General features: G+C 42.7%; 1 protein-coding gene across 1 annotated transcript in view; it reads right to left on the bottom strand.

Annotated features, from left to right (window-relative positions):
- Positions 1–473: 473 nt before the first annotated feature.
- Positions 474–16,566, bottom strand: part of LOC118836306 (nephrocystin-4-like) — a 56,887-nt gene continuing 40,794 nt past the window's right edge. The window contains 6 exon segments of the mRNA XM_036743637.1: positions 474–1,029; positions 3,636–3,779; positions 11,332–11,511; positions 12,670–12,841; positions 14,255–14,340; positions 15,051–15,139. Of these exon segments, the coding sequence (XP_036599532.1) occupies positions 889–1,029; positions 3,636–3,779; positions 11,332–11,511; positions 12,670–12,841; positions 14,255–14,340; positions 15,051–15,139 (812 nt within the window). The 3' untranslated portion in view covers positions 474–888.

The raw sequence follows: 16,566 nt of genomic DNA, 5'->3' as shown, positions 1-16,566 counted from the left end.
GAAAATATGACTCAGAGTGGTTAAATAATTCAACCATGGCAAGCTTCAGAAGTGGGATTTGAACCCAGGTGTCTCCTGGCTCTGAGCTTAGCACTCCTCGGACCAGTATGAGGCACTGTGCTTGGCACTGATCTTTGGTGCATGCATTAATTCTCCTTGAATTAATGAGGTGCCTATGAGATGTGCTACAGTCTCTTGAGTGTGGCTCACCAGTCTTTCCCTGAAAGAATAACTGTGATGGAGAAAGAAGCCTCATAACAACAATAGCCGAGGTCTGCTTGCTAATATTTGGGAAACTGCTGAAAGGGGGAAAATAGGATAATTTTTTTAAATAGCAATTTAAATGATAGAAACAGAGCAACAGTGGAAAACATCTGCGTATATAAAATATGTAATGTATTTGTACAAAATCCAATACGGAAAACAAATGTTTCATAAAAATATTTTTTTAAAAAATCAGCAAAAGTCAAAAGCAAAACAATTTGGTAGAAAGTTATAATTTCCTGTCCACCCACGGGAACAGCAATATCCCAACGACATCATGGGAGTCTGGGTTACTGCTTAAGGACTGTGCTCGGGAATAAATCACGGTGATTTTGGCTGCGGCTTGATTAGACTCAGGCACACCATAAATAAGGAGGGAGCACACGCTTTCAGTCCTCTGGTGAAGTGCAGGGGTGATATCAGTGGGTTATCTGTATCCAAAGACAAACGGTGGGGGGAAATACCAAAGGAAGAAAATCTATCCAGCAGCAAAATCCAAAACCAACAATACTATTGCAGTAGTCAAGAGATAATGGGATTATGGCCCCATCAGAGGAGATTCCATGAGACTAAGGTGTTGACAGACAGAGCGAGAGCATGTGAGCCTGATCAAGGGCCTCCCCTTTATTGGTAGATGACCTTCACGCAAAACGTCTCCTCGTTTTTGTCTTCATGGTCATTGATGTAAATCAGAATTTCCTCCATCCCTGTGCTGTTACTTGGAGCAAACCGCAGGCCAATGGTATACGTCTCTCCAGCATCAACCTGGAAACGAGTGTGACAGACAGATTTTTCAATCTTTTCCTTCTATAAGTTCAGTGAAAAAGTGAAGGAGGTGTACAGGCCTTTAAAAAACCCTGGTCACATTCCACACATTCTCCCTCCCCACCCCCACCCCCTTCCCCCAATGGCCTCATCTGACAAAAAGGGAAGTCACAAGTTGTCAGATAGTCTAGCAGTCCATCCTGAAAGCCTGAAGATTACAGCACGCAAAGGGAAAAGAAATAATAACCTCATGGTAAATTAAGAGGCTGTCCTTCCTGACATGAATTTGGGGGGCCCTCGAGTACCAACTTGCACGTGGTTCCACAGTTTCCCAACTAAATAGAGTCCCTGGCCCAAAACATCTTCCAGTGGTTTCATATTTTGTACTGAAACAAGCTTAAATTAATTAATGAAATTAAATCAAGGGCTCTCTGGGCCCTCCACAATCTGGCACCAGCCCATCTTTCCAGTGCTGCTGGGGCAGTGGACAGACCACTGGGCCTGGAGTCAGAACGGCCTGAGTTTGAATCTGGCCTCACGTCTGTACAAGTCCTGCGACCCTGGGCAAGTCACTTAACCTCTGCTAGCTTCAGTTTCCTCACCTGTGAAATGTGGGTGATAATAGCACCTACCTCTCCCAGGTGCTGTAAGGATCAAATGAGATCATATTTATAAAGCGCACAGCACAGTGCCTGGCACATAGTAGGTGCTTCATAAAGCACTCATTTCCCTCCTTCCTCATACAACCCTCTGTGCCTGTGGGCATGCTGTTCTGTGTGCCTGAAATGTTCCCTCTGCCCCCAAACCCCAACTTCCGTTACATTTTCCCCCATCCTTTAGAGCCCAGGCAACAGAGGCAATACTCTGTAGTGAAGAGGATGCTGGACCTGGATTCAGGAAGAGCTGGGTTCAAATCAGGCCTCAGTCAATGACTAGCTCGGTGACCCTGGGCAAGTGCTTTCCGACCTGCTGCAGAATGAGTGGGGGCAGGCTGGACTCAGTGGCTTCTAAGGTACCTATGATCCTCTGTTTGAACCCCCTCTTTCAGGCCCTTCCCTGCTTGGTACCTCCCATCTGTACTCATACCATATGATTCTGTAAAGGTATTTTGGGATTACCCCCTCCCTAGACTGTAAGCTCCATGAGGGCAAGGGGCCTAGCTCCTACAAATGGTGTATCATGCCTAGTTCCTAATATCATACTCTACATATAGCCGAGGCTTATAAATGTCTCTGGCCAAGTTCAGGGTGATCTCAGTGCATTATCTGTGCCAAGGACAAACCATCAGAGAAAACACCATGAGAGGTTCACACTGAGAAGACTTGATGAATGTCTGTCAAATTAACCAAACCTACCCCCTGCAAGCTCTACCTCTGTGTGACTCACTCTGTCCTCACAGCAAAGCTCAGGGCGGCTGGAGGCAATGTTTTCTCAGGGCAAGGCCCCACTACAAGGGGCTTGCTGATTCTGGGAACCTAGCAGAGCCCCAGGGCTCTCAATGCAGAAACCTTCCTTTCTCATGAAATCTTCCAAAGTTTCAAGTTAAAAAAAACAACCCCCTCCCCTCAAAAAACAACTCTAGGCATTCACCTTCACTAGGGCACTCAATGAGACAGGTGAGGGATCACTGGGGAGATGAAGCCTATTATAAGAGAAGTACAGTTTTCCACTCCACCCCCAACATCAAGTCCAGAGGTCTTCACCTCCTGTATGTCGTCTGCCCTCCCCTCATTTGGCAGTCTAAGGAAGCTCAGGGACAGCTCTCAGAAGCATGTTTGGTGCCTATGCTCCTCACTGGAGGAGACACTGCATTTCAGGCAGAGGTTAGTGAAAATAAAGATAAAACTATACACACATACATGCATGCACATATAGGTTTATATGCATGTTAATATAAACACATGTGTATATATAAACATGTGCTATACGTACATATTCACACGGAGCACTGTGTGCATGTATACATGCCATGAACTTGAGGGTGGGTGTGTGTGTGTGTGTGTGTGTATTTGTATATATGCATGTATGTATATACAGTATACATACACATATATTACCACACCTATATACATACACATATAATCACACCTATACACACACGTATATAACCGCACATATACACACACATATATAACCATATCTATGTACATACACGTGCATATAGGAACCCCTGGTCTGGAAAATATGGGAGAATACCAATTATCCCAGAGTGTTAAGCCAAGTCACCAGATGTCATTTCTGGGCAATTTCTGACAAAGCCAATCAAGAAAACATCAAGAATGAAGAACTGAGGAGCTCCTGACAAGTTTAATTTCTCAGGGTAGGGGGGCAGTGTGGGGAGCTGGAGCTACAGAAGAGCTTTCTGGAAATAAAATCATATGTGCAGCACACATCTGGCCTCTCGGTGCAGCAGGTGGTACTTAATCTAAATTTGGGGAATGCACCTCCTTCTCAGAAAGGCTAGCCAGTATTAGAGTGAATTAGTCTTTCAATGCAATGCTTGCTAAGGTTTTGAAGGGTTCCAAATAAGAGTAATAAGGCAGAAAATGCAGAAGAAAAGCACAGAAATGTCTTTGGTGGGAGCCGCTAAGAAGCACACTGCCTACCTCAAAGGCGTCTTCCTTGAACTGCAGCAGGTCCGGGTGGTTGGTGTGCAGATGGTACGCTCTTTTGGAAGGGTAGGGATTGGTGTAAGTGATCCTCTTGTTGGCACCTTTGCCACAACCGGCTGGTAACGTGATCTCAAAAGCCTACAGGAGCAGGGAAGGGAGGGAGGGAGGATGAAAAGACCGAGGCAGCATCACAGGACCAACCAATCAAGAAGCATTTATTAGGTGCCTACTATGTGACAGGCACAGTGCTAGGCAATGGAAGTACATTGGCCTCAAGGACTCCAACATTCAATCAGGGGAGAGGACATGTGCACATAAAGTAAATACAAGGTCATTTCAGAGGGGGTACTAGCAGCTAAGGGGAATCACACTTAAGAGATGGCACTTGAACTAGGGGGAAGGGGAGAGTGCATTCCAGGAATGGGGGACTGTACGCAAACACATGGAGGTGGATGGATTGCTGTGTGTGATCAATGGTAAAAAGTCCAAGTTAGAGTGGACAAAAGAGTACATGAAAAAGCAACACATAATAAGCCTGGAAAGCCTGGCTACAGTTAGGCCAAGAGGGGCTTTAAACGCCAAACAGAGGTGTTTGTCTTTGATCCCAAAGACTACAAGGAGCTAACGGAACTTAGTGGGCAGGAAAGTGAGAAGAAAGGGAGCCTGCAAACTTTGGAAATTTAGCTTAACTCCAAGGTCACAATATGTAGAAGAATATGCAAACCCCACTAACATTTTTTTTAAATAATGCTTTTATAGTTACGGAAGACAGAATAATTCTGGAGAAATTATGCAAACCTTATGGAATAATGCAAAAAAATCCTGGAACTGAACAGTAAGAGGAAAAAAGACAGGTAGATATAAACAGATAATTGTATGTGTGCTTGTGATTCAGCTTTGATCTGTTCCTCCCTGTACTGAGTATGGCAAGAAGGTGCTAACTGCCAGTGAGAGCATCTGAGTAGATAGCAACATCCTCGCCAGAGAAAAGGGGACCAAGTCTGTCCTAAATGAACTGATGTTCACTTAAGAGTCATCAGGGAAGCTAACAAGTTTGCCACAGCATATGGCTTTGAAAAGAACTGTACAAAGGGCTAAAGGTCCGATAGTAACTTGCAACAAATGTGATATGGTTGTGTTTCTTCCAGAGTCAGGTAACAACCTCTGTATGAGCGAAGTGCAGTTCGTCTGCATCCTAGAGGAGAAGATGATGAGGCAGGAGGAACACATATAAGAGGAAGAATGAAGCATTCTTCCACAGTACGGAAAGAGGCTATAAAGAATGAAAAATATGTGAAAAGGCAAGAATTCACAGCTTATATAACACAGGGAAGTAAAGGAAGAAGAAAGATCATTGACCTTTGGAGCTAATTAAAAGGTATGAAACTTTCTTTAGAAAAGGGAGCAGAACCAGCCCAGGAAGAAGCAGCATCATGTGCTCCAAGGGATGAAGATGTTATCAGGTGAGAGGACACCTGGTCATGATCCGAGGAAGAAGAAATGGGCAAAGTGACTAGTAAATAATCCCACAAGACTGTGAGCTCCATAAGCATCTGTTTACCTTAACATAAGTTATAGAGGGGTTTACAATAAGTCTTACTAGGACATGTATCCAGGGTGTGAAAGAAAATCTAGTGAGTAATGTCATACCTGGTGACCACTACCAACTGCTGGTGAGTCACATGGGGCCAAGTGATACAGCCAGGAATAAACTAGAGAGAATGGCTAAGGAATGGGAAATCCTGGGCATAACAAACAAACAAGAACCTTAGAGGTACAAGCAGAATGATCATCACCACTACTGGATGAAGGCAGGGGATTTAGAAAAGAAAGGGAAATTTAGGAGGTGAATAGCTCACTAAAATTATGATATTTGAGAAAAGGATTTAGATTCTGGACTACAGCTCAAAATATATGAATAATTGGTTCTCGGCCATGGAAAGAATACATCTGGACAAAGGATATATTACATATGTGTATGTGTGTGTACACACACGCACATAAGTATGTATGTGTGTATGTATGCATGTATATTCCTGACACCTGGAAAAATCAGATCAAGAGGGTTTTTTGATGAAAATTTTTTAAAACTACCTGTTTATCTTTCTCACCTGGTATTCTAGAATTGTAGGTACAACATATGAAGAAGGGCAGAAGGAGAAAAAGTAACTCAAAGATACCAGTACAGAAGACTCCAATAAACAAACAAACATGGCCTAGGTCATCTTTAACATGCAGATGAACAAGGTATGGAGAACAAATAGCGTGGCTAGAAATCCTAATGCACAGAGGTAAATATGATCCCCTAGGGTGAGGTATGTGTAAGGTAAATTGTAGCATGTCTGTAAATATTGTAGTTGGAGCTTTGAAGGAAATGAATTCTAAGAGGCCATGGTGGGGATGGAGCACATTACAGGTGTCAGGGACAGATGGGGCAAAGATGGGAGATGTGTGAGGGATAGCAAGAAGCATCAGCAACATGCTGGTTATTATTATTATATTACTGCCAGTTGGGCTGGACTTTAAAGTACAGTAATGTGTACTAAGAAGAGAGATGTGTACTAAGAGTGGAAAGGTAAGTTAGAGTGAGGTTGTGCCAGAGAAGTTTATATTTGGTTCTCCGGTAGCAGGAAATCACATGGGCGGGGCCATGGCTTTAGGAAGATTCCCATGGATGGCGGAAGGGAGGAACTGGAGAAGTAGCTACTGCAATGGTCCAGGCAAGGGGTGAAGAAGGCCTCAAGTTGGGCAGTGCTGACAACTTAGATGTGTGGGCTAAGAGTGAGGAGAAGAGTGGCACCAGGAGTGCCAATATGGGGGACTGAAAGGAAACAAGTAAACTCAGAAGAAGAGAGGGGTTGGGGAAAGAGAATGAGTTCTCCTGTGGGCACCTTGAGTTTGAGATGTTTATGGATTTCCAACGTCCGACAGGCAGCCGGAGAGATGGAGCCAGAGATAGAGTTCAGGTGGCTATGGAGGCTGAGGGGTCATTTGCATACAGATCATAATTAAAAACCTGAGAACTGATGAAAGGCCCAAGAGAGAGCATAGGGAGAGGGCCCAAGAGAGAGCATAGGGAGAGGACCCAAGAGTCTTGGGGTCCACACACAGTCAGGGAATGGGATATGTTTGAAGATTGAGTGCAGAAGACAGTCAGATGGATAGGAGAAGCAACAAGATGGGTGCAATGGATAGACCACTGGATTGGGAGTTAGGAAGACCTGAGTTCAAACCCTGCCTCAGGTACAAGGTGTATGCCCCCGGATAAGTCACTTAACCAGTCTGCCTCAGTTTCCTCAATTGTAAAATGGAAATAATCACAACATCTATTTCACAGGGTTCATGTGAGGATTAAATGAGATAATATATGCCTAGAGTCTTGCAAACTTTAAGACATTACATAAGTGTTAATTTTAATTATTATTAGGAGAACTGTGAAAGAATAGTGTTGTGAAAATCCTCAAAGTAGTATCGAGGTCAGCAGTGTAAGTTGTTGCAGGGATGTAAAGAAAGTTGAGAATGAAGGAAAGCAGATGCAATTTGATCTCCGGAACAATTCTGGACCTCCGATTTGGAGAGGTCAGTTCCAGTTCAGTGATGAAGTCTGCAACTGGAATGCATGGGAAGTGAGAAGTGAGACACAGAAGTCAAGGCTGCATGTGCAGGCAGATTTTTCTGGGAATTTGGCTAAGAAAGGGAGGAGAGAGAGAGAGAGGACAAAGGCTTGAAGAGACAGCAGGGTCTAGATAATATGTACCTGAAAAAGGCAATCTACTAAGAATTCTTAACTGGTTAGGATGATGACTCCAATCTAATAAGATGAAACTTAATGAATAGAGATCAATATAAAATTCTACCCTTGGGTTCAAAAATCAATACCATGGGTAAGTGATGAGGGAAGTGGGATTAGACAAGTCACCAGGGAAACAATCTTGGTTCTTTAACAGAATTCGAGCTTAAGATGCCTTGAGGACGTGAGATGGCAGCCTTCATCCTCTCCCCATATCAGGTGACATCTGGCTCCCACCAGAAGGGGGAGAGCATAGAGCGAGCAGAGGACGGCCAGGGTGGTGAAGGTCCTCAAGATGACACCGTATGAAAATCACTGAAGGAAAGGGGTGGGGAGGCGGTTTAACCCAGAGAAGTGAAGACTTAGGAAGCTGTTTACAAGTGGTTGAAGGGCTGTCCTCTGGTGGTGGGATTAGATTTTCTCTGCTTCGCTCCAGGATATAGAACTAAAGACAGCTGGTACAGATAACGAGATAAAATTTCCTGATAGCATGCACAGTCCCGAAGTAGAGAACGGTGTCCTGGAAAGCAGTGAAAGCCCTTCTCCTCACAAGGCTTCTTCAAGCAGAGTCTGGCTATCAAAGAGGCTGGGGAGAGGGTTCTTGATAGTTACTCTGGAGGCTCTTCTAATTCTGAGATTCTGGGATTCTGTGCTTATTGTATCTAGCACAAATAGTCCCAGGTTAAAGACCAGGTGCACCATTATGAGATTTAAGAGGGCGCCATAAACACTGCCACTCAAACATTATACAAGGTGTTCAAAATGACCACTGCGTCACTTCTGTGACAACACAGAAACATTTAAGTTGGTGGGATCAGGTTTTCAGAACCTGTCCTGAATTACTGAGACAAACAACAATGCCATCAAGGCAGTCCAGGAGAACTCAGGCAATGTAGTCTTTAGAAGAGCATTTGCCACTAATGAGCTGAGTGAGTTTCAGTATGTCACCTAATCTCTCTTTAATTTAATTTCTTCACCCAGAAAGACAAAGGCATATTTTAGAAGTGATTCCTGTTATCACTGTTGCTGTTATTCTTGAGAGGCAATATGGCATAATGAGTAGAGAGGCAGCCTTACAGTCTGAAAAACGTGGGCTCCCAAACATAGAGACACACAGTAGGGAGGAGACTTTGAGCAACTCATTGTGCTACTCAGTGCTCCGAGGCAACTTTCTGAGACTATGAATTTCAGAGAAGATGCCACCTTCATCTTCATCTTTAGCTTCTTTATTTAGGAGTTCACTATATCAACAAAACACCAGCTGCTGTTCCCTATCCTGCCCCCATCATCATCATCATCATCATCATCATCATCATCATCACAATTATTATTATTACAATGAAGGGGCTGGACTAGATTAGCATCACAGAATTTCCGAATCGGAAAGGACCTCAGACATGATCTAGCACCCCTAAAAACATACACTCTTCAATATCTCCAGCACATGGTCATTCAAAGGATCCCACTCTCTTCGAAAGCAGCCCATTTCACTTGGGTGTAGCTCTAATTGCTAGGAAGTTTTTTTCCCCTCCATAAACCATACATTTAGTTCTTGGTAATTTCTACTCATTACTTCTAGCTTTGGCTGATGGAGTCAAGCAGAATAAGCCCAAAGCTTCTTTCACAAGAAGGCCTTTTAACTACTTGAAGATTGTTGTCACATCCCCTTGGGGTCTTCCGTTCTCCAGGCTAAATATCCCCGGTTTGTTCACTGGGTCCCATGTGACCCAGACTCAAAGCTCTTCCTCCTCCTCTTTGCCCACCCCAGCTTGTCAATGACATTCCTAAAATGCAGCCCTCAGGCTTGAACCCAACAACCCAGACATGATCAGACTCCAGCAGAGTATGACGAGACTCCTATCTCCTTACTCCCGGAATCTCTGCCTGTCTTAACAAAGCTCCAGATGACATAGCTATCTTGGAGACTGTGTCACACTGTTAGCTTAGACTGACTTTGTGGTCCGTGGAAACTGCTACATCTTCAGACAAACTGTTACCTGGTGTAACAGCAAGCAAAGTGGGACTTTTTGCTCTTTTCTTTTGGAGTTCTAGTTCTTCTTAGCACTAAGGCAATCAAGGTCCTTCGATTGAGACTTGATTTTGTTTGAATCAAGAGTCTTTGATGACCTGCTTAAGTCACAAGAAAGCCTGAGTCACACGAGCCTGGGTCACAAGGGTTGTGCTGCCCTCTGATCCTGAGGAAGTGTATATATACTCTGAAGTTGGCATTTTACTTTGGGGCTCACTCATGGGAAGAATGTTCATGTGATGTAGCCAGATGAGACTCTGGGTAGCTGTTAAGGAGCCCCCGGCTTTGAAAACCCAGATGTTGGTGCTTCTCTCTCTGGTAACTATGTATGTATGTAATGGTCAGACAGTTAGAAGCCCTGTCTGTTGATTTGTGTTCCTCTGCTTGTAATTTCTGTTTGTATTTTCTCTGAAGTTCACGGTGCTGACTTTTCCCCCTGAACTAAGTAAATGATGTATCTGTTTGATTACAGTAAGATTATTGACTCCTTTTCAGTTACTTTCCTTTAGAAAAGCAGATCAAAGAACCTGTGCTAACAGCCCTCCTGTGTGCTGGTGTTATTGGTCTTACACCCCTACAGCAACTGAAAGCAACACTGTTGTTACACCTGGTCACATCTGCCTCATCTTATGCTTGTGGGGATGATTTTTTTGAACCCAAGTGCCCAATCTCACATCTATCATTACTGAACTGCATCTTAATTCAATTACTCTAAGTAACCCTGAGATTCTGGGATTCCGGGACTGGCATACAGAGCACAAAGAGCCCAATCTGGCCCAATATTGTCGGCCAGGGAGATCTTTTTGCATCTTAACTCTGATCCCAGTGGGTTAGCTGTGCCTCTTTGTGTCACCTGAAGACTTAATCAGCATGCCATCTATGGCTTCTTCCGAGTCACTGATAATGTTCTACAGCATAAGGCCCAGCAAGGTTTCCTGCATGTTCTTCTCAAGACCCCCTCCCAGCTTAATGCCAACGCATTCATGACTAATCTTTGAGGCTGTTCCAATTTCACCTAATTTGTATGATCACCTTGCCTACAACATCCAGCTCTGAAACTCAGTGTTTCTAAGACCTTAACTTAGAAGCTCCAATGTTCTCATGTTTAATCCTCCTTTGTTTACACGTCTGATCCAGAGAGGAAAAAAATTCAAATCAAAGAGCTTATCAGCTTTCCTTTCTAGGTAGCTAGTTGTATTTCCATTAGGATATCCCTAGCTCTAAAAGAGACTACACACATACATCTATCTATCTACACATTTTATATATATTATCCACACATTTTATATATTCAATTTTAGAAAAATATAATTTGTAAAAACATAAAATTTATAAAAATACAATTTAAATTTTATAAAATATAATCTACATAGACTTTAAATATTATACTACATAATTTTAATAGTTTATATATAATTTTATAAAACATAATTTTATATATATGGAGAGAGAGAGAATATGTTCTCAGCACAGCCTCCATCTTACTCCCATAGAGAATGAGGCAGAAAACTATCAAAGGCAGACCATCACAGGCTACGAACATTCAACAAACGAATCTGAGCCTAGAGGTGATGTTCATTAAAAGTAATAATGACAGTGATAGTAAAAGTTCACAATACTTAAGGATTACAAATCGCTTTATTCGCAGCACAAGTATTATCTTCATTTTGCAGAAGGGGAAACTGAGGCACAGAGAGATTAAACAGAGAATCAAGCCAGCAAGTCCAGCCCTGCTTGCTCTAAGATCAAGGCTCTTTTCTACTACACCTTGCTGCTTCTCCGCATCGCATCATGACTGAGTAATCATGTCACTCAAGATTTTGAGTATCAGACCCACCAAATCACACAAGTGGACATGGCCCATCACCTACCTTGGAAATGACAGGCTGTCGGCTGGATAGGCACACGAGCCAGGAGGACACCAACTGGTGGTAGTCAACATCCACCAGATTGAGATAAAGGAACCGACTGCCAGACCGCTGAGGCCTCACACCAACTTGTAGGTCATGCACGCCATTCCGTGAGAGCATGAAAACGCCATCAGGGTCCAGCTGTCCAATGCCAAAGCAAGTAGAAGCAGAAAGAGGGTGAGCTACTGAGTGCTGCTTGGGGTAAACAGAAAGTGAATCTTAAATACACTCTACTCCACCATTAAAAGGCCTGACTTGACTAAGGTCTGTCATCCCATTCCCTGGAACAAGATCACAGGTTCTATCTGCTGTTCAAGAGGAACCATTTGTCTTTGTTGGGAGGGAAACATCACAGTGAAAAACATCTTTTTCCTATCCTGGAATGGGTGGAAGTTGCAAAGTGGAAGATCTTTTGGAGAGAGGAAAATCAGAGCTGCCTCTGAGTGTGCAGGGTTCTCTCCCTTGAGGCTAGATGACTGACAGCCTGTCAGAGAATGCTGTCGAGGGGACTCCTGCTCATACAGAGGCTGGACTAGGCAACCTCTGAGGCTCTTCCAATTCTATGATGCTGGGACCTTCCTTCTGGATAGCCCAAGGCAGAAAAAAAATCTGGAAAATTCTAGTCTTGTGGGTCAGTTTGGAATATCATCACCTGAGTACCTGCCAATCAATTTCTGCCTTGATGTTAAGAAAAATGAAGTGAAATGCCACCATCTAAGAAGTCAAAAGTCCCCTTCAGTAGAGGCAAAGCCATAAATATGTCATGGTAGCCTTCAGTTCATTCTTTCCTCCAAAGGTTTAACGAATCTTTAAGGGTCTGCTTCCCGAAGGGCAGAATTTAAACATTCCTTTTTATTTTAAAAATTAATACACTGGTAATGGCATTGATGTTTTCTTATTATGCACATGTGTAACTGGGACTAAATTAATCATAAAGCAATGATTAGTCTCCAGATCTCACTAATTCTAATAATTTGCCCTCTGGGTTTTTATCCCAACGAGCCTACATTTGACAAGTTTAATGAAAGGTAATTTCAATGAAGACTTTATGGTAATGAAATAATCTTAATTCCAAATGGGACTTACTTAATAAGTGGGTATGTTATTTACATTGAGCTCATCAGTAAAGTTTTCCTTTAAAAACTAACCTGTCAACAGAATATGTCAGGTGAATTCTAACTATGAGATATTTCATTAATCTGTCCCACCCATCAAGACTTAATCAGTCAGCAGGCAGGACAACAGAAGAGGTTAAGGGGAAGGCCGGAGGAGAACCTTAAGTCAGTCCAAAAGTCTTACCTTCAACTCATGGGGGTGGGAAGTGAATGCTTTTACTTTCCTAACAGTCTGTGTGCCGTGAAGAACAAGGGAAAGGCGGGTCAACTGACCAGTAACACAGTTGACATCCACTCGCTGGAGAGAGTGGAGGTAGATCTGCCATATTTGAATGGGGGTAGCCAGCCAGGAATCCCTAGGGCACAACACAAACACAAAAAAGGCTTAGTCATTCTTTTACCCGTGGAAAAAGACACGATCCCATGTCAATCAATCCATAGTAACATTCCAAAGAAGATGAAGGATCTAGCTCACTTTCATTTAAATCATAGCATCATTTTACTTAGTTTCTCTTTCAATGAATACTGGAAATTCCTGTTTCTGGCTTTCAATACATCAGTAGCCACTAAATAAAGACATGTGCTGGAAGGATGAATGAACGCTCCCTCTCTGGAGGTATTCAAAGATAAGAGAGATACTCCTTTATTTGAAATAATTTACATATTGTGCTGCTTGAAGGGAAGAGAAAAGGCACATTTCTTTGAGCAGTGGAGTAAAATCTTAAAATAAAAAAACAGTAGAACATACCATAGCTAATGTCCCGTATCTTATGTACCAAAAATAAATCATGTCATCCAGCTTCCTATACCCCCAACAGGTCTCTGTATGCCACCTTCTTGAGTGGTACCCCGAGCCACAGTGCTATTCCACTAAATCCTCAAGGGACCATTTCTTTGACAGATAAACAGATTGGAGGCCCTTTCCCTTGGCTTAGAATGGCTGGTTGTTTTTTTTTTGTTTATTTTTGTTGTGTTTTTTTTTCAGCCCCTCAGTTTCTGTTCGAGATTGCAGGAGTTATGCCATCAAATGTACGAACTCAAATGAATCTTCCTGAGAAGTCTTGGAGTTTATTCTCTGACACCTGTTAAAGACTAACCTGAACCAAATTCAGACAAAAAGCCTGGGAAATAATACCTGTGGGAGGTTAGGTGAACACAAATAGATTTCACCTAGAAAAGCAAAGGGAAGGTTTAATGACGATCTTCAGGCCTATGAGGGTAATGACACAAAAGATCATTGCTGAGAATAGAATGAGCTTAAGCTGCTTTGTGAAAGGTTTAGTTTAGAGACCACAAAAAGAAATGATGAGACAGCTCCTGAGGGCAGCACATGCATGCCAACTAAAATATAAGTTTAGAGGCCATACAATGTTTTCCTTCTCTTTTATTTCCTTTGTCAAGAACATTCAGCATAGTTCTATGCCCCTAGCAAGCATTCATTTGTGGAATGAACAAGTGAATGAAAAAACCATCCCTCTCTGAAGCTCTTTAAAGATAAGAGACACTCATTTGACATGATTTATATGTGTTTGCTGAGAAGGTAAGGGAACAGACTAAATGACTTCTCAAGTATCTCTGTTAGACTGACAAGTCTGACTTTTAGGAATAGCATCTTAGTTAATAAGGTAAAGTGTAGGAATGGAGTAAAGATTAAGCCCTCACACCCAGAGTTTCAAAAAAGAAATATATAAATCTGTTTTCTCTACCCCACACAGGCTCCTGTAGAGCTATGTTCCTAATCTCTACATTTTCTGAATTTCCTTACTTACGTATAAAGAGCAACAAAGAATTTTTTGATCTGTGGGCTTGGACCTCCAGCTACTTTCAGAAACATGTCCTGTGGTTCCCCTGGGCCCTGAGAATAAACATCGGGCAGCATCATTAAAAGAGTTAACCTAGAGATCAAACCAGCTAATGAGGCCCTCAGGGCTTTGTTGGCTCTTCATCATACCACCCCCTCCTGCCCCAAAACAAATATAGGACTGGAGAACCCTCCTTCCCTCTTTTGACCTTCCCCCCTACCAAAAATCCAAACTGTCAGTTTTTGGGTACTAGTTGGAGCTGTTATGATTTCATTGCAACAGAGGAAAACTACCAATTTTATAATTCCATATTGGTTTCAGTAATTAGATTTTGCAAGAGTTCTATCAAGTTTTCTAACCAGTCATAATACAATTATTGTACTGGCCCATTTGCACAATGGCAATTAACAAGTGCCTTAATTATCATTTACTTTGCTACATGTAATTTTTCTGTTTGTTTTTGTTTAAATTCAGGGAGATGATCTGGGAACCCAGCGGCTATCAAGAGTAATAAAACTCAGGCATGGAAGCTCTCACGAGGGCTACAAAATAACCCTCCAGAACCATGGACAGCAACCAGCTTAACCTAAAATGAAGATCTGGCCAGCGGATCAGGCGGTACATAGGACATGGGCTAATCTATTACTGGAGCAAAAGCCTGAGAGATGTGGAACTAAACTCATGGGTAGCTGTAATAACCAAAATGGTGGTGTGCTCTTTGGCCTCCAGATCTCCAGATCTGCCTTCTTGCAGATGCACCTACCATTTTTTTGGTTTCACAAATGACATTTGGGTCACTGCAACGAACGTAGATTTGGGGCTCCTTACCAGGCATTCCTCCTACAGGGGCACCTAGGAAAGTGGAAAAGATTCAGAGATTGATACCTTTCCTCTTCAGGGACATAAACGGCTCCACTTCCCTCCCCACGTGAGAAATCACTTTTAATGTCTCGGACAGTCGTACACAAAGTCCTACAGGCAGAATGGGACCTCCTTTACATGGCATCACTTAGGCCAGAAGTGGGCAACTTCTCGGGAGAAGCAAACATGTAGTACTAGTTTCTTCATCCAGCTGGAGAGCTTCAGATACACAGGAATGAGGTTAATATTTCACTGAACATGTATGACAGCAAGATTAGATGGCAGAGTGAACAGCATCCTAAACTTGCAGTCGAGACCTGAGTTCAAATCCTATGGTAGACACTTAGACACTAGCTCTGTGGTCCTGCGCAAGCCAGCCTCAGTTTCCTCACATATCAAAAGGAGATGATAATAGCATCTACTTCGCAGGGTTGTAGTGGAAGTGTGCACAAAGCACTCTGTAAACCTCAAAGCGACGCAGAAATGTTTGCTGTTATTAATGATAAACTAGTATATCATGTACATATTGACCTTTTAGTTCTAAGCTACTTGGGTTTTTAATGACTTTCATTCCTTAGGGACTCACCAAAGGTATTTTAAGATGAAAAACTGATCTTGAGAAGCAACATGCAAATATAAGAATAAATAATGTGCCCATTAGCACATGGGGATTCTGTGTTTTGAAAATGATTCTAGATCAGTCAGCATTTATTAAGCACCTACTATGTGCTAGACACCATGTTGGATGGTGGGAATACAAATACAAGTATGAGCCAGCCTGTGCCCTCAAGGAGCTTACGTTCAAAGGAGCCTACAGATAAGTATACAAGCCACAAGCCTGGCTGCTGGGGAACAGGCATCCAGAAAGGCCTGCCTTAGAAGCAGTAGTTACATTCATTAAGTGCAGACTACTTGGTTTTTGCTGTAAAGTTCTCCTCTGGTGCCACCTCATGCCACAGAGGGGATCTTGGACTATGCCAGTTTGGAGAGATTCTGACAGAATGAAAAGACTTCAAAGGGCAGACACTAGGCCTGTTGTCTGAGGAACAGCGGCATTAAATTTGGAGGAGCTCTTTGCCACGTTGGCTGCAGGTGATGGATTTCTCAGCCACTCTACCGAGTCACAGAGTAGCTATTTGTGTCAGCAGAGGGGACACCCACAACGACCAAATCCAAAGTTCTCGGAGTATAAGGGTAAACATTCTACCTCATTTTGGGTTGGCAAAGAAAATTACAAGCAAATAGAAAAGACGGGTAGAAGAAATGAGAGTGAAGCTATGTCATCATGAGTTATAAAGTTTGAAATGAAAATGTTTGTGGACAAGAAAGTGACTTATGACCTGTAACAGGATGTCATTTCAATAGGCTTTGTTTGTAGCCATGGGGAAATCTAGGATAGAAAATGGTTGTTCCACCAG

This window comes from Trichosurus vulpecula, chromosome 2, assembly GCF_011100635.1.
Source record: "Trichosurus vulpecula isolate mTriVul1 chromosome 2, mTriVul1.pri, whole genome shotgun sequence".
NCBI classification, from domain to species: Eukaryota; Metazoa; Chordata; class Mammalia; order Diprotodontia; family Phalangeridae; genus Trichosurus; species Trichosurus vulpecula.
Note: the sequence above shows the minus strand (reverse complement) of the source record. Positions and strands in the feature narration are given on the sequence as shown.